The sequence below is a fragment of the Danio rerio genome, chromosome 11 (assembly GCF_049306965.1).
Source record: "Danio rerio strain Tuebingen ecotype United States chromosome 11, GRCz12tu, whole genome shotgun sequence".
Classification (NCBI taxonomy): Eukaryota; Metazoa; Chordata; class Actinopteri; order Cypriniformes; family Danionidae; genus Danio; species Danio rerio.
The window spans coordinates 17,138,205-17,162,282 of record NC_133186.1 but is presented as its reverse complement, the minus strand read 5'-3'; the positions used below and the strand labels follow the sequence as shown (position 1 = coordinate 17,162,282).

Sequence of the window (24,078 nt, the reverse complement as noted above, 5' to 3'; positions counted from 1 at the left end):
AATGCAAACTCAGTCAGAGACATAGATTTTCACTTGCAACTTGCTTTAACATGTTTAACAGTGCAAGAAATGTTGTCTAAAAAAAAAAAGAATGATCCATTTTATGGCTGGATCTGGTTTTATTTCATTCTGAATTGGACGTTGAAAATGAGCTTATCTCAGCCAGCAGAGAGGTCAAATCACAGTAATGCAAACTCAGTCAGAGACATAGATTTTCACTTGCAACTTGCTTTAACATGTTTAACAGTGCATGAAATGTTGTCTAAAACAAAAAGGAATGATGCATTTTATAGCTGGATCTGGTTTTATTACATTCTGAATTGGACGTTGAAAATAAGCTTATCTCAGCCAGCAGAGAGGTCAAATCACAGTAATGCAAACTCAGTCAGAGACATAGATTTTCACTTGCAACTTGCTTTAACATGTTTAACAGTGCATGAAATGTTGTCTAAAACAAAAAAGAATGATGCATTTTATGGCTGGATCTGGTTTTATTACATTCTGAATTGGACGTTGAAAATGAGCTTATCTCAGCCAGCAGAGAGGTCAAATCACAGTAATGCAAACTCAGTCAGAGACATAGATTTTCACTTGCAACTTGCTTTAACATGTTTAACAGTGCATGAAATGTTGTCTAAAACAAAAAAGAATGATGCATTTTATAGCTGGATCTGGTTTTATTACATTCTGAATTGGACGTTGAAAATGAGCTTATCTCAGCCAGCAGAGAGGTCAAATCACAGTAATGCAAACTCAGTCAGAGACATAGATTTTCACTTGCAACTTGCTTTAACATTGTTACGGTCCCTAACTTAAATAAGACTCGTGACCAAAAGACAACGTAACATAATAAACAACGGCCAAAGTTCTCCAGCTAAATTATTTATTAATATAACATAACCAACAAAACAATCCAAATTGACAAGAGATGGGGAGCCCAACAACATAATAAAGAACAACCAAACAAACCTAAAGCAGGTTGGAGCTCCCCACTCCAAACAAATATCAAAAGGAAAGCATAAAGGAGAACACAACAATAAAGCCGTCAAAGACTGTGGTGACGTGGAGGAATGAGGGGCGTAGAAGTCCGCTTCCGTTTGTTTTAAAGGCCTGACGCCACCAGGTTAACCAATAGAAAACTGAAAAGGGAAAAGGACAAACAAGATCAATCGAAAGTAATTATTAATGGCAGGAGTGAACGCCACACGCAACACCTCCACCCCCAAAATGGTGACTGGTAAACAAAACAAAAATACAATAAACACCACCCATCACCATATGGTAATACGTGACATCGCATCGGCCAGCACATTATTTTTACCGGCAACATGTTTCATGTCCAAGTTAAAGGCTTGGACAAACAAAGCCCATCTCATTAAGCGTTGGTTAGAATTACGCATTCTATGAATAAAGATGAGAGGGTTGTGATCAGTGTAGACTGTTATTGGATAAGATGAAGATCCAATATAAACCTCAAAATTGTTAAGGGCCAAAACCAGCGCCAGAGCTTCTTTTTCGATTGTGGAGTATGCTTTTTGATGTTTCTGGAATTTTTTTGAAAAGTAGCACACTGGGTGCTCAACTCCATCAAGCCCATCCTGCAAAAGCACAGCGCCTGCCCCTACATCGCTAGCATCAACAGCCAATTTGAATGTACGGTCGTACACTGGAGCCGCCAAGACGGGTGCATGCATTAAAAGGTGTTTAAGTGACTCAAAAGAATGTTGACATTCCGGTGACCATTTAAAAACCGACTTCGGACTTAATAGGTCGGTGAGAGGAGAAACTACTGTCGAAAAGTTTTTACAAAAATTACGGTAATATCCCGCCATTCCCAGAAAGCGCTGTAATTCGCGACGTGTGGAAGGGACTGGAAATGACGTGATAGCCTCAATCTTGGCGTGTACTGGTTTTACCATGCCACTGCCCACAATCTTACCCAAGTAGACTACCGTTGCTTTTGCAAAATCACATTTGGCCAAATTAACTGTTAAATTGGCATCAGTCAGTTTCTCAAAAACCTGTGTCAACTGATGGATGTGTTCTTGCCACGTTTTTGAATGAACAACGATGTCATCTAGATACACCTCACATCCTGGCACTCCCCCCAACACGCAGTTAACTAACCGCTGAAATGTCGCGGGCGCATTGCGTACCCCAAAAGGCATTACTGTATACTGTAAGAAGGCATCAGGTGTAACAAATGCCGAGATTTCCTTTGCACGTTGAGTTAATGGCACCTGCCAAAATCCTTTAAGAAGGTCTAACTTTGTCACAAACACAGCCGACCCCACACGGTCAACACAGTCTTCCATACGAGGAAGAGGGTGACAGTCAGGTTTTGTGACACTGTTAACCCTTCTAAAGTCCGTGCAGAAACGTTCAGATCCATCAGACTTCATAGCCAAAAGACAGGGCGAGCTCCATGAGCTAATACTAGGTTCTGCAATACCATGCGCCAACATATAATTGACTTGATTTTGTAGTCGCTGACGTTTCACAGGGTTGACGCGGTATGGATGTTGTTTAATCGCAGCATTAGCACCAACATCGATGTCATGCTGCAGCACATGAGTCTGAGATGGAACATCTGAAAACAGGGAAACATGACACTTAATTAATTTAAATATGTCTGTTCTCTGTAAATCAGAAAGATGCAAAAAACAAGAGTCAAGATTAGCAAGCATCTCAGAATTTTTTAAACATCCTTGAACTGTAGCCACGGATGGACTCTCAATGTCGCCGCCAGCTTCAAGATCAGACAGCGACTCAGAGTTCTCAATGACACTGTCAGCACCCGATGACAACCCGGAAAATGATTGTACCTGTAACACACTTGAGACAGTTGAACACTCAGTGTTAGGCATAGATGGAGCTGTTTTTATTTTTTTAGAGCTGTGAGGAATCATTTGCCCACGATCATAATAAGGTTTGATCATGTTGATGTGGCAGAGTCTGCTACGACGAACACGGTCGGGGGTAGCAACCACATAATCCCTATCACTTACCCTTTTTTCAATGACATAAGGTCCACTATACCTCGCTTGAAGGCTACAGCCAGGAATCGGTAAAAATACCAAAACTTTGTCCCCCGGCTTAAACTGTCTGTCCACACTGTTCTTATCAAACCAGTTTTTCATCCTGGATTGAGCAACTGCTAAATTCTGTTTAGCCAGTTCACATGCACGATGTAGCTTGTGCCGAAAAGAGCTAACATAATCCAGTATATTTTTTTGTTCCGATTCATTCAACCAATTGTCTCGCAGCAATTTCAAAGGGCCACGGATATTATGTGCAAACACCAAGTCTGCTGGGCTGAAGCCAGTAGATTCTTGCACCACTTCTCGAGCTGCAAACAAAAGCAAGTGCACACCCTCATCCCAATCCTTTTCAAACTCCAGGCAATATGCACGAAGCATTGATTTAAGGGTCTGATGAAATCTCTCCAATGTGCCCTGGCTTTCAGGATGGTAAGCACTTGAAAAGTTATGGGATATTTTCAGCTGATTGGTGACCTGTTTAAAAACACGAGACATAAAATTTGTTCCCTGGTCCGTTTGAATTACCTTGGGAAGCCCAAACAGTGAGAAGAACTTGGTCAGTGCTTTTACTACTGACGTGGCCGTAATTTTGCGGATGGGTATGGCCTCAGGAAAACGTGTTGAAGCGCACATAATGGTCAACAAAAATTTACTGCCAGATTTGGTACGAGGCAATGGGCCTACACAGTCCACCACGACATGGTCAAACGGCGAGTCTACAGCTGGAATAGGATATAAAGGGTAAGGTGGAATCGGTGGATTTGACTTTCCAGCTACTTGACAAGTATGACATGTTCTACAATGCCACTTCACATCCCGTTTTAGACCTGGCCAAAAAAAATTACGCAAAATACGATCATAGGTTTTGGTGACACCCAAATGACCAGCTAAGGGGTTGTCATGAGCTAAACTGAGTATTTCACCTCGAAGCTTTTTTGGAACAACAATTTGTGTTACAGTGCTCCAATCATCATGCACAGAAGCAGAATATGGCGTCCACTTGCGCATTAAAATGTTATTTTTGACAAAATAACCAGACACATTGTCGATAAGCTTTTCTTCAGGGACAGCCAATTCATACAGAGAAACGAGCGAATCATCACTCCTTTGTTCAGAAATTAGATGTTCTTTTGACATACGAACCCCACTAAAGTTCTCAGACAGCTCAGAACGTTCTAGCACATTGTCAGCTGATGAGTTTTCACATTTTCCATCCAACTCTGTAAAATCAGAGACTGAAGATGGAGAACTCAAAACAGGGCCACTATCAGAGTCTACTTTAGGTTCTTTGTCAAGATCTATCATAAAACTATCCTCCAAGCCATCAGAGTCTATCAAGTTAGCTTTAGCCATTGACCGAGTGACAGCACATACAGGAAACACTGTTGGATACTTCACCTGCAGTTCATCTGGGCCTTCAGACAAAAAGGGCACAGCAGTTACTTCAGGACTCACTAAGATTTTGCCCCCAGCAAGATCATTCCCCAAGAGAAAATCCACTCCTTTTATTGGAAAAGCTGTGCATGCTGCAACTGCTACTGGACCAGACACCAGATCCGACTCAAGCTGGACAGAATGCATTGGCAGGTTAACAAGTTTCATTCCAAATCCCTGAACAATCTCATTGCAGTTTAACGAAGTTTTATCAGAAAGAGGCAACACACTTTGTAGAATGATAGATCTAGAAGCGGCAGTATCACGCAAGATGGTTACAGGAACTTTTACATCACTGTCTGACAAGGAAACAACTCCCTTCATTATAAATGGTGAGTAAATCTCCAAATCAACACACCCTGACTGAAAAAGGTTTGATGTTGAGACTTTTTCTACCAGTGCCACAGTTTTAGGCTTCTTTTTATTCAACAAAAAACAGCTGTTGATTAAATGACCACGTTTTTTGCAATAAGCACATACTGGCCTTGGCCTAGCTGCATCTTTAGCACTGTGCTCAGTGTGAAAGTGCGTGACAGGACTACGCTGCAACGGAGAGAAAGATGGCTTTTCAAAGCTCTCTCTGTGAGTCAGAACATATTCATCGGCTAATACCGCAGCATCTAGTACATTAGTGACTTTCTGTTCATTCAAGTATGTTGCAATTTTGTCTGGTAGACAATTTTTGAATTCCTCCATTAAAATTAGATCACGAAGCTGTTCTAAATTTTTCACTTCTTGTGCAGAACACCAACGATCAAAAAGTACAGTTTTTTCACGACCAAATTCGACATAAGTTTGGCTTTCAGCTTTTTTATAACGCCTAAACTTTTGCCTATAGGCCTCGGGTACTAATTCATAGGACCTTAAAACAGCAGATTTCACCTGATCATATTTTAAACTTAATTCAGGTGAAAGAGAAGCATATGCCTCCTGGGCTTTTCCTGTGAATACACATTGCAAAAGAAGAGTCCATACCTCTTTAGGCCATTTCAATGTCGTAGCCACTCGTTCAAAAAGTACAAAATATTTGTCCACATCTCTCTCTGAAAAAGGAGGAATTAAACGAATGCATTTATTAATGTCAAAGTCTGTTTCCGGATCAAAATCCCTTGACTGCCTAGACAAACGAGCAGATTCACGTCTTCCAATTTCCTGTATCTCAAATTTACGCAGCTCAAATTCATGCTTTAGCTCTTTTTCCTTGAGCTCTAATCGCCGTATTTCTACTTGCAACTCAAGTCTACGCAATTCAGAGTCAGGCTGCACATCAGCATGTGAAGTGACAGCACTAACAGGAGGAAGGATACTCATTTCACATAAGGCTGTATGCAATTCATTTTTAATTTTCTGTTTTTTCTCTTGTTTAGAGAGTGGTACTTCAAAGTGAGCAGCAATAGAGAACAGATTACTTTTAGTACACTGTTCAAGTTTCTCTATGCTCGGATGAGCAACAAATTCCTCTAAACTAAACTCCATAATAAGATTGAAAAACACGCAGTCAAAATAGTAATAACAAATATACAAAATAATCAAATCTGCGTCAAATCTTAATCATCCAACAGCAAAATACAAACTTCCGCAAATTAACTATATAATAAAATAGAAAGATAATGCAAAGGAAAGTGAAGTGACAACAAACGTTACAAAGTATACCAAATGCGAGCAAATACACCCCTCTATCTGCGCCTGCCTAACGGAACTTCACCTGTCTAACTCACCTAGTCTTCACGCAGTTCAGCGGCGGGTTATTATGCACTAAAAACCAGCAGGATTGTGAGACAATCTATAATAGACGACCCCACAAAATCCTACGGACGTGCTCCCGAGATATCTGCGTTAACAGATAACACTAACCGCCTCTTTGCGACACTACAAAAACAAAAAACAGACGAAGTCCAAAGGACAACGCCTCTTTAACCTAACAGGGGAGTAAAGGCCGCTATGCAATTAACAGTATACAAAAACACTTCACTTACCTGCATTTCCAGCAAGCTTTGCCATGCAACCGCGTTGATCAAGCAAAACAAACACGATGTTCACACACACACATGCACACGCTCCGGTGTGACACGCTACGCTGGATTCCCTATGACGCGAAATTACGTCATGAGGAATTCCCCATGAGAACCAAACATTAGTCTAACGATCTATCGTTCAGTAAAGTCAAACAAGTTTGGTATCAAAAAGAGAACAAAGTGAAACAACTTAAAGAGAAGCGGACGAGCCCCCAATTATGTTACGGTCCCTAACTTAAATAAGACTCGTGACCAAAAGACAACGTAACATAATAAACAACGGCCAAAGTTCTCCAGCTAAATTATTTATTAATATAACATAACCAACAAAACAATCCAAATTGACAAGAGATGGGGAGCCCAACAACATAATAAAGAACAACCAAACAAACCTAAAGCAGGTTGGAGCTCCCCACTCCAAACAAATATCAAAAGGAAAGCATAAAGGAGAACACAACAATAAAGCCGTCAAAGACTGTGGTGACGTGGAGGAATGAGGGGCGTAGAAGTCCGCTTCCGTTTGTTTTAAAGGCCTGACGCCACCAGGTTAACCAATAGAAAACTGAAAAGGGAAAAGGACAAACAAGATCAATCGAAAGTAATTATTAATGGCAGGAGTGAACGCCACACGCAACAAACATGTTTAACAGTGCATGAAATGTTGTCTAAAACAAAAAAGAATGATGCATTTTATAGCTGGATCAGGTTTTATTACATTCTAAATTGGACGTTGAAAATGAGCTTATCTCAGCCAGCAGAGAGGTCAAATCACAGTAATGCAAACTCAGTCAGAGACATAGATTTTCACTTGCAACTTGCTTTAACATGTTTAACAGTGCACGAAATGTTGTCTAAAACAAAAAAGAATGATGCATTTTATGGCTGGATCTGGTTTTATTACATTCTGAATTGGACGTTGAAAATGGGCTTATCTCAGCCAGCAGAGAGGTCAAATCACAGTAATGCAAACTCAGTCAGAGACATAGATTTTCACTTGCAACTTGCTTTAACATGTTTAACAGTGCATGAAATGTTGTCTAAAACAAAAAAGAATGATGCATTTTATAGCTGGATCTGGTTTTATTATATTCTGAATTGGACGTTGAAAATGAGCTTATCTCAGCCAGCAGAGAGGTCAAATCACAGTAATGCAAACTCAGTCAGAGACATAGATTTTCACTTGCAACTTGCTTTAACATGTTTAACAGTGCATGAAATGTTGTCTAAAACAAAAAAGAATGATGCATTTTATGGCTGGATCTGTTTTTAACACTTTCTGAATTGGACGTTGAAAATGAGCTTATCTCAGCCAGCAGAGAGGTCAAATCACAGTAATGCAAACTCAGTCAGAGACATAGATTTTCACTTGCAACTTGCTTTAACATGTTTAACAGTGCATGAAATGTTGTCTAAAACAAAAAAGAATGATGCATTTTATGGCTGGATCTGTTTTTATCACTTTCTGAATTGGACGTTGAAAATGAGCTTATCTCAGCCAGCAGATAGGTCAAATCACAGTAATGCAAACTCAATCAGAGACATAGATTTTCACTTGCAACTTGCTTTAACATGTTTAACAGTGCATGAAATGTTGTCTAAAACAAAAAAGAATGATGCATTTTATGGCTGGATCTGGTTTTATTACATTCTGAATTGGACGTTGAAAATGAGCTTATCTCAGCCAGCAGAGAGGTCAAATCACAGTAATGCAAACTCAGTCAGAGACATAGATTTTCACTTGCAACTTGCTTTAACATGTTTAACAGTGCATGAAATGTTGTCTAAAACAAAAAAGAATGATGCATTTTAAGCTGGATCAGGTTTTATTACATTCTGAATTGGACGTTGAAAATGAGCTTATCTCAGCCAGCAGAGAGGTCAAATCACAGTAATGCAAACTCAGTCAGAGACATAGATTTTCACTTGCAACTTGCTTTAACATGTTTAACAGTGCATGAAATGTTGTCTAAAACAAAAAAGAATGATGCATTTTATGGCTGGATCTGGTTTTATTACATTCTGAATTGGACGTTGAAAATGAGCTTATCTCAGCCAGCAGAGAGGTCAAATCACAGTAATACAAACTCAGTCAGAGACATAGATTTTCACTTGCAACTTGCTTTAACATGTTTAACAGTGCATGAAATGTTGTCTAAAACAAAAAAGAATGATGCATTTTATGGCTGGATCTGGTTTTATTACATTCTGAATTGGACGTTGAAAATGAGTTTATCTCAGCCAGCAGAGAGGTCAAATCACAGTAATGCAAACTCAGTCAGAGACATAGATTTTCACTTGCAACTTGCTTTAACATGTTTAACAGTGCATGAAATGTTGTCTAAAACAAAAAAGAATGATCCATTTTATGGCTGGATATGTTTTTATCACTTTCTGAATTGGACGTTGAAAATGAGCTTATCTCAGCCAGCAGAGAGGTCAAATCACAGTAATGCAAACTCAGTCAGAGACATAGATTTTCACTTGCAACTTGCTTTAACATGTTTAACAGTGCATGAAATGTTGTCTAAAACAAAAAAGAATGATGCATTTTATAGCTGGATCAGGTTTTATTACATTCTGAATTGGTCGTTGAAAATGAGCTTATCTCAGCCAGCAGAGAGGTCAAATCACAGTAATGCAAACTCAGTCAGAGACATAGATTTTCACTTGCAACTTGCTTTAACATGTTTGACAGTGCATGAAATGTTGTCTAAAACAAAAAAGAATGATGCATTTTATGGCTGGATCTGGTTTTATTACATTCTGAATTGGACGTTGAAAATGAGTTTATCTCAGCCAGCAGAGAGGTCAAATCACAGTAATGCAAACTCAGTCAGAGACATAGATTTTCACTTGCAACTTGCTTTAACATGTTTAACAGTGCATGAAATGTTGTCTAAAACAAAAAAGAATGATCCATTTTATGGCTGGATATGTTTTTATCACTTTCTGAATTGGACGTTGAAAATGAGCTTATCTCAGCCAGCAGAGAGGTCAAATCACAGTAATGCAAACTCAGTCAGAGACATAGATTTTCACTTGCAACTTGCTTTAACATGTTTAACAGTGCATGAAATGTTGTCTAAAACTAAAAAGAATGATGCATTTTATAGCTGGATCAGGTTTTATTACATTCTGAATTGGTCGTTGAAAATGAGCTTATCTCAGCCAGTAGAGAGGTCAAATCACAGTAATGCAAACTCAGTCAGAGACATAGATTTTCACTTGCAACTTGCTTTAACATGTTTAACAGTGCATGAAATGTTGTCTAAAACAAAAAAGAATGATGCATTTTATGGCTGGATCTGGTTTTATTACATTCTGAATTGGACGTTGAAAATGAGCTTATCTCAGCCAGCAGAGAGGTCAAATTACAGTAATGCAAACTCAGTCAGAGACATAGATTTTCACTTGCAACTTGCTTTAACATGTTTAACAGTGCATGAAATGTTGTCTAAAACAAAAAAAAGAATGATCCATTTTATGGCTGGATCTGTTTTTATCACTTTCTGAATTGGACGTTGAAAATGAGCTTATCTCAGCCAGCAGAGAGGTCAAATCACAGTAATGCAAACTCAGTCAGAGACATAGATTTTCACTTGCAACTTGCTTTAACATGTTTAACAGTGCATGAAATGTTGTCTAAAACAAAAAAGAATGATGCATTTTATGGCTGGATCTGTTTTTATCACTTTCTGAATTGGACGTTGAAAATGAGCTTATCTCAGCCAGCAGAGAGGTCAAATCACAGTAATGCAAACTCAGTCAGAGACATAGATTTTCACTTGCAACTTGCTTTAACATGTTTAACAGTGCATGAAATGTTGTCTAAAACAAAAAAGAATGATGCATTTTATGGCTGGATCTGTTTTTATCACTTTCTGAATTGGACGTTGAAAATGAGCTTATCTCAGCCAGCAGATAGGTCAAATCACAGTAATGCAAACTCAATCAGATACATAGATTTTCACTTGCAACTTGCTTTAACATGTTTAACAGTGCATGAAATGTTGTCTAAAACAAAAAAAGAATGATGCATTTTATGGCTGGATCTGGTTTTATTACATTCTGAATTGGACGTTGAAAATGAGCTTATCTCAGCCAGCAGAGAGGTCAAATCACAGTAATGCAAACTCAGTCAGAGACATAGATTTTCACTTGCAACTTGCTTTAACATGTTTAACAGTGCATGAAATGTTGTCTAAAACAAAAAAGAATGATGCATTTTAAGCTGGATCAGGTTTTATTACATTCTGAATTGGACGTTGAAAATGAGCTTATCTCAGCCAGCAGAGAGGTCAAATCACAGTAATGCAAACTCAGTCAGAGACATAGATTTTCACTTGCAACTTGCTTTAACATGTTTAACAGTGCATGAAATGTTGTCTAAAACAAAAAAGAATGATGCATTTTATGGCTGGATCTGGTTTTATTACATTCTGAATTGGACGTTGAAAATGAGCTTATCTCAGCCAGCAGAGAGGTCAAATCACAGTAATACAAACTCAGTCAGAGACATAGATTTTCACTTGCAACTTGCTTTAACATGTTTAACAGTGCATGAAATGTTGTCTAAAACAAAAAAGAATGATGCATTTTATAGCTGGATCAGGTTTTATTATATTCTGAATTGGACGTTGAAAATGAGCTTATCTCAGCCAGCAGAGAGGTCAAATCACAGTAATGCAAACTCAGTCAGAGACATAGATTTTCACTTGCAACTTGCTTTAACATGTTTAACAGTGCATGAAATGTTGTCTAAAACAAAAAAAGAATGATGCATTTTATAGCTGGATCTGGTTTTATTACATTCTGAATTGGACGTTGAAAATGAGCTTATCTCAGCCAGCAGAGAGGTCAAATCACAGTAATGCAAACTCAGTCAGAGACATAGATTTTCACTTGCAACTTGCTTTAACATGTTTAACAGTGCATGAAATGTTGTCTAAAACAAAAAAGAATGATGCATTTTATGGCTGGATCTGTTTTTATCACTTTCTGAATTGGACGTTGAAAATGAGCTTATCTCAGCCAGCAGAGAGGTCAAATCACAGTAATGCAAACTCAGTCAGAGACATAGATTTTCACTTGCAACTTGCTTTAACATGTTTAACAGTGCATGAAATGTTGTCTAAAACAAAAAAGAATGATGCATTTTATGGCTGGATCTGGTTTTATTACATTCTGAATTGGACGTTGAAAATGAGCTTATCTCAGCCAGCAGAGAGGTCAAATCACAGTAATGCAAACTCAGTCAGAGACATAGATTTTCACTTGCAACTTGCTTTAACATGTTTAACAGTGCAAGAAATGTTGTCTAAAACAAAAAAGAATGATCCATTTTATGGCTGGATCTGGTTTTATTACATTCTGAATTGGACGTTGAAAATGAGCTTATCTCAGCCAGCAGAGAGGTCAAATCACAGTAATGCAAACTCAGTCAGAGACATAGATTTTCACTTGCAACTTGCTTTAACATGTTTAACAGTGCATGAAATGTTGTCTAAAACAAAAAGGAATGATGCATTTTATAGCTGGATCTGGTTTTATTACATTCTGAATTGGACGTTGAAAATGAGCTTATCTCAGCCAGCAGAGAGGTCAAATCACAGTAATGCAAACTCAGTCAGAGACATAGATTTTCACTTGCAACTTGCTTTAACATGTTTAACAGTGCATGAAATGTTGTCTAAAACAAAAAAGAATGATGCATTTTATGGCTGGATCTGGTTTTATTACATTCTGAATTGGACGTTGAAAATAAGCTTATCTCAGCCAGCAGAGAGGTCAAATCACAGTAATGCAAACTCAGTCAGAGACATAGATTTTCACTTGCAACTTGCTTTAACATGTTTAACAGTTCATGAAATGTTGTCTAAAACAAAAAAGAATGATGCATTTTATAGCTGGATCTGGTTTTATTACATTCTGAATTGGACGTTGAAAATGAGCTTATCTCAGCCAGCAGAGAGGTCAAATCACAGTAATGCAAACTCAGTCAGAGACATAGATTTTTACTTGCAACTTGCTTTAACATGTTTAACAGTGCATGAAATGTTGTCTAAAACAAAAAAGAATGATGCATTTTATAGCTGGATCAGGTTTTATTACATTCTAAATTGGACGTTGAAAATGAGCTTATCTCAGCCAGCAGAGAGGTCAAATCACAGTAATGCAAACTCAGTCAGAGACATAGATTTTCACTTGCAACTTGCTTTAACATGTTTAACAGTGCACGAAATGTTGTCTAAAACAAAAAAGAATGATGCATTTTATGGCTGGATCTGGTTTTATTACATTCTGAATTGGACGTTGAAAATGGGCTTATCTCAGCCAGCAGAGAGGTCAAATCACAGTAATGCAAACTCAGTCAGAGACATAGATTTTCACTTGCAACTTGCTTTAACATGTTTAACAGTGCATGAAATGTTGTCTAAAACAAAAAAGAATGATGCATTTTATAGCTGGATCTGGTTTTATTATATTCTGAATTGGACGTTGAAAATGAGCTTATCTCAGCCAGCAGAGAGGTCAAATCACAGTAATGCAAACTCAGTCAGAGACATAGATTTTCAATTGCAACTTGCTTTAACATGTTTAACAGTGCATGAAATGTTGTCTAAAACAAAAAAGAATGATGCATTTTATGGCTGGATCTGTTTTTAACACTTTCTGAATTGGACGTTGAAAATGAGCTTATCTCAGCCAGCAGAGAGGTCAAATCACAGTAATGCAAACTCTGTCAGAGACATAGATTTTCACTTGCAACTTGCTTTAACATGTTTAACAGTGCATGAAATGTTGTCTAAAACAAAAAAGAATGATGCATTTTATGGCTGGATCTGGTTTTATTACATTCTGAATTGGACGTTGAAAATGAGCTTATCTCAGCCAGCAGAGAGGTCAAATCACAGTAATGCAAACTCAGTCAGAGACATAGATTTTCACTTGCAACTTGCTTTAACATGTTTAAAAGTGCATGAAATGTTGTATAAAACAAAAAAGAATGATGCATTTTAAGCTGGATCAGGTTTTATTACATTCTGAATTGGACGTTGAAAATGAGCTTATCTCAGCCAGCAGAGAGGTCAAATCACAGTAATGCAAACTCAGTCAGAGACATAGATTTTCACTTGCAACTTGCTTTAACATGTTTAACAGTGCATGAAATGTTGTCTAAAACAAAAAAGAATGATGCATTTTATGGCTGGATCTGGTTTTATTACATTCTGAATTGGACGTTGAAAATGAGCTTATCTCAGCCAGCAGAGAGGTCAAATCACAGTAATGCAAAATCAGTCAGAGACATAGATTTTCACTTGCAACTTGCTTTAACATGTTTAACAGTGCATGAAATGTTGTCTAAAACAAAAAGGAATGATGCATTTTATAGCTGGATCTGGTTTTATTACATTCTGAATTGGACGTTGAAAATGAGCTTATCTCAGCCAGCAGAGAGGTCAAATCACAGTAATGCAAACTCAGTCAGAGACATAGATTTTCACTTGCAACTTGCTTTAACATGTTTAACAGTGCATGAAATGTTGTCTAAAACAAAAAAGAATGATGCATTTTATGGCTGGATCTGGTTTTATTACATTCTGAATTGGACGTTGAAAATAAGCTTATCTCAGCCAGCAGAGAGGTCAAATCACAGTAATGCAAACTCAGTCAGAGACATAGATTTTCACTTGCAACTTGCTTTAACATGTTTAACAGTTCATGAAATGTTGTCTAAAACAAAAAAGAATGATGCATTTTATAGCTGGATCTGGTTTTATTACATTCTGAATTGGACGTTGAAAATGAGCTTATCTCAGCCAGCAGAGAGGTCAAATCACAGTAATGCAAACTCAGTCAGAGACATAGATTTTTACTTGCAACTTGCTTTAACATGTTTAACAGTGCATGAAATGTTGTCTAAAACAAAAAAGAATGATGCATTTTATAGCTGGATCAGGTTTTATTACATTCTAAATTGGACGTTGAAAATGAGCTTATCTCAGCCAGCAGAGAGGTCAAATCACAGTAATGCAAACTCAGTCAGAGACATAGATTTTCACTTGCAACTTGCTTTAACATGTTTAACAGTGCACGAAATGTTGTCTAAAACAAAAAAGAATGATGCATTTTATGGCTGGATCTGGTTTTATTACATTCTGAATTGGACGTTGAAAATGGGCTTATCTCAGCCAGCAGAGAGGTCAAATCACAGTAATGCAAACTCAGTCAGAGACATAGATTTTCACTTGCAACTTGCTTTAACATGTTTAACAGTGCATGAAATGTTGTCTAAAACAAAAAAGAATGATGCATTTTATAGCTGGATCTGGTTTTATTATATTCTGAATTGGACGTTGAAAATGAGCTTATCTCAGCCAGCAGAGAGGTCAAATCACAGTAATGCAAACTCAGTCAGAGACATAGATTTTCAATTGCAACTTGCTTTAACATGTTTAACAGTGCATGAAATGTTGTCTAAAACAAAAAAGAATGATGCATTTTATGGCTGGATCTGTTTTCAACACTTTCTGAATTGGACGTTGAAAATGAGCTTATCTCAGCCAGCAGAGAGGTCAAATCACAGTAATGCAAACTCAGTCAGAGACATAGATTTTCACTTGCAACTTGCTTTAACATGTTTAACAGTGCATGAAATGTTGTCTAAAACAAAAAAGAATGATGCATTTTATGGCTGGATCTGGTTTTATTACATTCTGAATTGGACGTTGAAAATGAGCTTATCTCAGCCAGCAGAGAGGTCAAATCACAGTAATGCAAACTCAGTCAGAGACATAGATTTTCACTTGCAACTTGCTTTAACATGTTTAAAAGTGCATGAAATGTTGTATAAAACAAAAAAGAATGATGCATTTTAAGCTGGATCAGGTTTTATTACATTCTGAATTGGACGTTGAAAATGAGCTTATCTCAGCCAGCAGAGAGGTCAAATCACAGTAATGCAAACTCAGTCAGAGACATAGATTTTCACTTGCAACTTGCTTTAACATGTTTAACAGTGCATGAAATGTTGTCTAAAACAAAAAAGAATGATGCATTTTATGGCTGGATCTGGTTTTATTACATTCTGAATTGGACGTTGAAAATGAGCTTATCTCAGCCAGCAGAGAGGTCAAATCACAGTAATGCAAACTCAGTCAGAGACATAGATTTTCACTTGCAACTTGCTTTAACATGTTTAAAAGTGCATGAAATGTTGTATAAAACAAAAAAGAATGATGCATTTTAAGCTGGATCAGGTTTTATTACATTCTGAATTGGACGTTGAAAATGAGCTTATCTCAGCCAGCAGAGAGGTCAAATCACAGTAATGCAAACTCAGTCAGAGACATAGATTTTCACTTGCAACTTGCTTTAACATGTTTAACAGTGCATGAAATGTTGTCTAAAACAAAAAAGAATGATGCATTTTATAGCTGGATCAGGTTTTATTATATTCTGAATTGGACGTTGAAAATGAGCTTATCTCAGCCAGCAGAGAGGTCAAATCACAGTAATGCAAACTCAGTCAGAGACATAGATTTTCACTTGCAACTTGCTTTAACATGTTTAACAGTGCATGAAATGTTGTCTAAAACAAAAAAGAATGATGCATTTTATGGCTGGATCTGTTTTTATCACTTTCTGAATTGGACGTTGAAAATGAGCTTATCTCAGCCAGCATAGAGGTCAAATCACAGTAATGCAAACTCAGTCAGAGACATAGATTTTCACTTGCAACTTGCTTTAACATGTTTAACAGTGCATGAAATGTTGTCTAAAACAAAAAAGAATGATGCATTTTATGGCTGGATCTGGTTTTATTACATTCTGAATTGGACGTTGAAAATGAGTTTATCTCAGCCAGCAGAGAGGTCAAATCACAGTAATGCAAACTCAGTCAGAGACATAGATTTTCACTTGCAACTTGCTTTAACATGTTTAACAGTGCATGAAATGTTGTCTAAAACAAAAAAGAATGATCCATTTTATGGCTGGATCTGGTTTTACTATATTCTGAATTGGACGTTGAAAATGAGCTTATCTCAGCCAGCAGAGAGGTCAAATCACAGTAATGCAAACTCAGTCAGAGACATAGATTTTCACTTGCAACTTGCTTTAACATGTTTAACAGTGCATGAAATGTTGTCTAAAACAAAAAAGAATGATGCATTTTATAGCTGGATCTGGTTTTATTACATTCTGAATTGGACGTTGAAAATGAGCTTATCTCAGCCAGCAGAGAGGTCAAATCACAGTAATGCAAACTCAGTCAGAGACATAGATTTTCACTTGCAACTTGCTTTAACATGTTTAACAGTGCATGAAATGTTGTCTAAAACAAAAAAGAATGATGCATTTTATGGCTGGATCTGGTTTTATTACATTCTGAATTGGACGTTGAAAATGAGCTTATCTCAGCCAGCAGAGAGGTCAAATCACAGTAATGCAAACTCAGTCAGAGACATAGATTTTCACTTGCAACTTGCTTTAACATGTTTAACAGTGCACGAAATGTTGTCTAAAACAAAAAAGAATGATGCATTTTATGGCTGGATCTGGTTTTATTACATTCTGAATTGGACGTTGAAAATGAGCTTATCTCAGCCAGCAGAGAGGTCAAATCACAGTAATGCAAACTCAGTCAGAGACATAGATTTTCACTTGCAACTTGCTTTAACATGTTTAACAGTGCATGAAATGTTGTCTAAAACAAAAAAGAATGATGCATTTTATAGCTGGATCTGGTTTTATTATATTCTGAATTGGACGTTGAAAATGAGCTTATCTCAGCCAGCAGAGAGGTCAAATCACAGTAATGCAAACTCAGTCAGAGACATAGATTTTCACTTGCAACTTGCTTTAACATGTTTAACAGTGCATGAAATGTTGTCTAAAACAAAAAAGAATGATGCATTTTATGGCTGGATCTGTTTTTATCACTTTCTGAATCGGACGTTGAAAATGAGCTTATCTCAGCCAGCAGAGAGGTCAAATCACAGTAATGCAAACTCAGTCAGAGACATAGATTTTCACTTGCAACTTGCTTTAACATGTTTAACAGTGCATGAAATGTTGTCTAAAACAAAAAAGAATGATGCATTTTATGGCTGGATCTGTTTTTATCACTTTCTGAATTGGACGTTAAAAATGAGCTTATCTCAGCCAGCAGATAGGTCAAATCACAGTAATGCAAACTCAATCAGAGACATAGATTTTCACTTGCAACTTGCTTTAACATGTTTAACAGTGCATGAAATGTTGTCTAAAACAAAAAAGAATGATGCATTTTATGGCTGGATCTGGTTTTATTACATTCTGAATTGGACGTTGAAAATGAGCTTATCTCAGCCAGCAGAGAGGTCAAATCACAGTAATGCAAACTCAGTCAGAGACATAGATTTTCACTTGCAACTTGCTTTAACATGTTTAACAGTGCATGAAATGTTGTTTAAAACAAAAAAGAATGATGCATTTTAAGCTGGATCAGGTTTTATTACATTCTGAATTGGACGTTGAAAATGAGCTTATCTCAGCCAGCAGAGAGGTCAAATCACAGTAATGCAAACTCAGTCAGAGACATAGATTTTCACTTGCAACTTGCTTTAACATGTTTAACAGTGCATGAAATGTTGTCTAAAACAAAAAAGAATGATGCATTTTATGGCTGGATCTGGTTTTATTTCATTCTGAATTGGACGTTGAAAATGAGCTTATCTCAGCCAGCAGAGAGGTCAAATCACAGTAATGCAAACTCAGTCAGAGACATAGATTTTCACTTGCAACTTGCTTTAACATGTTTAACAGTGCATGAAATGTTGTCTAAAACAAAAAAGAATGATGCATTTTATAGCTGGATCTGGTTTTATTACATTCTGAATTGGACGTTGAAAATGAGCTTATCTCAGCCAGCAGAGAGGTCAAATCACAGTAATGCAAACTCAGTCAGAGACATAGATTTTCACTTGCAACTTGCTTTAACATGTTTAACAGTGCATGAAATGTTGTCTAAAACAAAAAAGAATGATGCATTTTATGGCTGGATCTGGTTTTATTACATTCTGAATTGGACGTTGAAAATGAGCTTATCTCAGCCAGCAGAGAGGTCAAATCACAGTAATGCAAACTCAGTCAGAGACATAGATTTTCACTTGCAACTTGCTTTAACATGTTTAACAGTGCATGAAATGTTGTCTAAAACAAAAAAGAATGATGCATTTTATAGCTGGATCTGGTTTTATTACATTCTGAATTGGACGTTGAAAATGAGCTTATCTCAGCCAGCAGAGAGGTCAAATCACAGTAATGCAAACTCAGTCAGAGATATAGATTTTCACTTGCAACTTGCTTTAACATGTTTAACAGTGCATGAAATGTTGTCTAAAACAAAAAAGAATGATGCATTTTATAGCTGGATCAGGTTTTATTACATTCTGAATTGGACGTTGAAAATGAGCTTATCTCAGCCAGCATAGAGGTCAAATCACAGTAATGCAAACTCAGTCAGAGACATAGATTTTCACTTGCAACTTGCTTTAACATGTTTAACAGTGCACGAAATGTTGTCTAAAACAAAAAAGAATGATGCATTTTATGGCTGGATCTGGTTTTATTACATTCTGAATTGGACGTTGAAAATGAGCTTATCTCAGCCAGCAGAGAGGTCAAATCACAGTAATGCAAACTCAGTCAGAGACATAGATTTTCACTTGCAACTTGCTTTAACATGTTTAACAGTGCATGAAATGTTGTCTAAAACAAAAAAGAATGATGCATTTTATAGCTGGATCTGGTTTTATTATATTCTGAATTGGACGTTGAAAATGAGCTTATCTCAGCCAGCAGAGAGGTCAAATCACAGTAATGCAAACTCAGTCAGAGACATAGATTTTCACTTGCAACTTGCTTTAACATGTTTAACAGTGCATGAAATGTTGTCTAAAACAAAAAAGAATGATGCATTTTATGGCTGGATCTGTTTTTATCACTTTCTGAATTGGACGTTGAAAATGAGCTTATCTCAGCCAGCAGAGAGGTCAAATCACAGTAATGCAAACTCAGTCAGAGACATAGATTTTCACTTGCAACTTGCTTTAACATGTTTAACAGTGCATGAAATGTTGTCTAAAACAAAAAAGAATGATGCATTTTATGGCTGGATCTGTTTTTATCACTTTCTGAATTGGACGTTAAAAATGAGCTTATCTCAGCCAGCAGATAGGTCAAATCACAGTAATGCAAACTCAATCAGAGACATAGATTTTCACTTGCAACTTGCTTTAACATGTTTAACAGTGCATGAAATGTTGTCTAAAACAAAAAAGAATGATGCATTTTATGGCTGGATCTGGTTTTATTACATTCTGAATTGGACGTTGAAAATGAGCTTATCTCAGCCAGCAGAGAGGTCAAATCACAGTAATGCAAACTCAGTCAGAGACATAGATTTTCACTTGCAACTTGCTTTAACATGTTTAACAGTGCATGAAATGTTGTTTAAAACAAAAAAGAATGATGCATTTTAAGCTGGATCAGGTTTTATTACATTCTGAATTGGACGTTGAAAATGAGCTTATCTCAGCCAGCAGAGAGGTCAAATCACAGTAATGCAAACTCAGTCAGAGACATAGATTTTCACTTGCAACTTGCTTTAACATGTTTAACAGTGCATGAAATGTTGTCTAAAACAAAAAAGAATGATGCATTTTATGGCTGGATCTGGTTTTATTTCATTCTGAATTGGACGTTGAAAATGAGCTTATCTCAGCCAGCAGAGAGGTCAAATCAAAGTAATACAAACTCAGTCAGAGACATAGATTTTCACTTGCAACTTGCTTTAACATGTTTAACAGTGCATGAAATGTTGTCTAAAACAAAAAAGAATGATGCATTTTATGGCTGGATCAGGTTTTATTATATTCTGAATTGGACGTTGAAAATGAGTTTATCTCAGCCAGCAGAGAGGTCAAATCACAGTAATGCAAACTCAGTCAGAGACATAGATTTTCACTTGCAACTTGCTTTAACATGTTTAACAGTGCATGAAATGTTGTCTAAAACAAAAAAGAATGATGCATTTTATGGCTGGATCTGGTTTTATTACATTCTGAATTGGACGTTGAAAATGAGCTTATCTCAGCCAGCAGAGAGGTCAAATCACAGTAATGCAAACTCAGTCAGAGACATAGATTTTCACTTGCAACTTGCTTTAACATGTTTAACAGTGCATGAAATGTTGTTTAAAACAAAAAAGAATGATGCATTTTAAGCTGGATCAGGTTTTATTACATTCTGAATTGGACGTTGAAAATGAGCTTATCTCAGCCAGCAGAGAGGTCAAATCACAGTAATGCAAACTCAGTCAGAGACATAGATTTTCACTTGCAACTTGCTTTAACATGTTTAACAGTGCATGAAATGTTGTCTAAAACAAAAAAGAATGATGCATTTTATAGCTGGATCTGGTTTTATTACATTCTGAATTGGACGTTGAAAATGAGCTTATCTCAGCCAGCAGAGAGGTCAAATCACAGTAATGCAAACTCAGTCAGAGACATAGATTTTCACTTGCAACTTGCTTTAACATGTTTAACAGTGCATGAAATGTTGTCTAAAACAAAAAAGAATGATGCATTTTATGGCTGGATCTGTTTTTATCACTTTCTGAATTTGACGTTGAAAATGAGCTTATCTCAGCCAGCAGATGGGTCAAATCACAGTAATGCAAACTCAATCAGATACATAGATTTTTACTTGCAACTTGCTTTAACATGTTTAACAGTGCACGAAATGTTGTCTAAAACAAAAAAGAATGATGCATTTTATGGCTGGATCTGGTTTTATTACATTCTGAATTGGACGTTGAAAATGAGCTTATCTCAGCCAGCAGAGAGGTCAAATCACAGTAATGCAAACTCAGTCAGAGACATAGATTTTCACTTGCAACTTGCTTTAACATGTTTAACAGTGCATGAAATGTTGTCTAAAACAAAAAAGAATGATGCATTTTATAGCTGGATCTGGTTTTATTATATTCTGAATTGGACGTTGAAAATGAGCTTATCTCAGCCAGCAGAGAGGTCAAATCACAGTAATGCAAACTCAGTCAGAGACATAGATTTTCACTTGCAACTTGCTTTAACATGTTTAACAGTGCATGAAATGTTGTCTAAAACAAAAAAGAATGATGCATTTTATGGCTGGATCTGTTTTTATCACTTTCTGAATTGGACGTTGAAAATGAGCTTATCTCAGCCAGCAGAGAGGTCAAATCACAGTAATGCAAACTCAGTCAGAGACATAGATTTTCACTTGCAACTTGCTTTAACATGTTTAACAGTGCATGAAATGTTGTCTAAAACAAAAAAGAATGATGCATTTTATGGCTGGATCTGTTTTTATCACTTTCTGAATTGGACGTTAAAAATGAGCTTATCTCAGCCAGCAGATAGGTCAAATCACAGTAATGCAAACTCAATCAGAGACATAGATTTTCACTTGCAACTTGCTTTAACATGTTTAACAGTGCATGAAATGTTGTCTAAAACAAAAAAGAATGATGCATTTTATGGCTGGATCTGGTTTTATTACATTCTGAATTGGACGTTGAAAATGAGCTTATCTCAGCCAGCAGAGAGGTCAAATCACAGTAATGCAAACTCAGTCAGAGACATAGATTTTCACTTGCAACTTGCTTTAACATGTTTAACAGTGCATGAAATGTTGTTTAAAACAAAAAAGAATTATGCATTTTAAGCTGGATCAGGTTTTATTACATTCTGAATTGGACGTTGAAAATGAGCTTATCTCAGCCAGCAGAGAGGTCAAATCACAGTAATGCAAACTCAGTCAGAGACATAGATTTTCACTTGCAACTTGCTTTAACATGTTTAACAGTGCATGAAATGTTGTCTAAAACAAAAAAGAATGATGCATTTTATGGCTGGATCTGGTTTTATTTCATTCTGAATTGGACGTTGAAAATGAGCTTATCTCAGCCAGCAGAGAGGTCAAATCAAAGTAATACAAACTCAGTCAGAGACATAGATTTTCACTTGCAACTTGCTTTAACATGTTTAACAGTGCATGAAATGTTGTCTAAAACAAAAAAGAATGATGCATTTTATAGCTGGATCAGGTTTTATTATATTCTGAATTGGACGTTGAAAATGAGCTTATCTCAGCCAGCAGAGAGGTCAAATCACAGTAATGCAAACTCAGTCAGAGACATAGATTTTCACTTGCAACTTGCTTTAACATGTTTAACAGTGCATGAAATGTTGTCTAAAACAAAAAAGAATGATGCATTTTATAGCTGGATCAGGTTTTATTATAGTCTGAATTGGACGTTGAAAATGAGCTTATCTCAGCCAGCAGAGAGGTCAAATCACAGTAATGCAAACTCAGTCAGAGACATAGATTTTCACTTGCAACTTGCTTTAACATGTTTAACAGTGCATGAAATGTTGTCTAAAACAAAAAAAGAATGATGCATTTTATAGCTGGATCTGGTTTTATTACATTCTGAATTGGACGTTGAAAATGAGCTTATCTCAGCCAGCAGAGAGGTCAAATCACAGTAATGCAAACTCAGTCAGAGACATAGATTTTCACTTGCAACTTGCTTTAACATGTTTAACAGTGCATGAAATGTTGTCTAAAACAAAAAAGAATGATGCATTTTATGGCTGGATCTGTTTTTATCACTTTCTGAATTGGACGTTGAAAATGAGCTTATCTCAGCCAGCAGAGAGGTCAAATCACAGTAATGCAAACTCAGTCAGAGACATAGATTTTCACTTGCAACTTGCTTTAACATGTTTAACAGTGCATGAAATGTTGTCTAAAACAAAAAAGAATGATGCATTTTATGGCTGGATCTGGTTTTATTACATTCTGAATTGGACGTTGAAAATGAGCTTATCTCAGCCAGCAGAGAGGTCAAATCACAGTAATGCAAACTCAGTCAGAGACATAGATTTTCACTTGCAACTTGCTTTAACATGTTTAACAGTGCAAGAAATGTTGTCTAAAACAAAAAAGAATGATCCATTTTATGGCTGGATCTGGTTTTATTACATTCTGAATTGGACGTTGAAAATGAGCTTATCTCAGCCAGCAGAGAGGTCAAATCACAGTAATGCAAAATCAGTCAGAGACATAGATTTTCACTTGCAACTTGCTTTAACATGTTTAACAGTGCATGAAATGTTGTCTAAAACAAAAAGGAATGATGCATTTTATAGCTGGATCTGGTTTTATTACATTCTGAATTGGACGTTGAAAATGAGCTTATCTCAGCCAGCAGAGAGGTCAAATCACAGTAATGCAAACTCAGTCAGAGACATAGATTTTCACTTGCAACTTGCTTTAACATGTTTAACAGTGCATGAAATGTTGTCTAAAACAAAAAAGAATGATGCATTTTATGGCTGGATCTGGTTTTATTACATTCTGAATTGGACGTTGAAAATGAGCTTATCTCAGCCAGCAGAGAGGTCAAATCACAGTAATGCAAACTCAGTCAGAGACATAGATTTTCACTTGCAACTTGCTTTAACATGTTTAACAGTTCATGAAATGTTGTC

The 24,078-nt window shown here is 36.7% G+C and overlaps 1 protein-coding gene across 1 annotated transcript; it reads right to left on the bottom strand.

The window, feature by feature from the left end:
• Nucleotides 1-794: 794 nt before the first annotated feature.
• Nucleotides 795-6,551, bottom strand: LOC141376694 (uncharacterized). The gene is made up of 2 exons (XM_073917229.1): nt 6,452-6,551; nt 795-4,607 (listed from the first exon to the last, which is right to left on the bottom strand). Exons 1-2 carry the CDS (start codon nt 6,455-6,457, stop codon nt 1,272-1,274), a joined length of 3,342 nt encoding a protein of 1,113 aa, XP_073773330.1. The 5' UTR covers nt 6,458-6,551; the 3' UTR covers nt 795-1,271.
• Between the last annotated feature and the right edge of the window lie 17,527 nt (nt 6,552-24,078).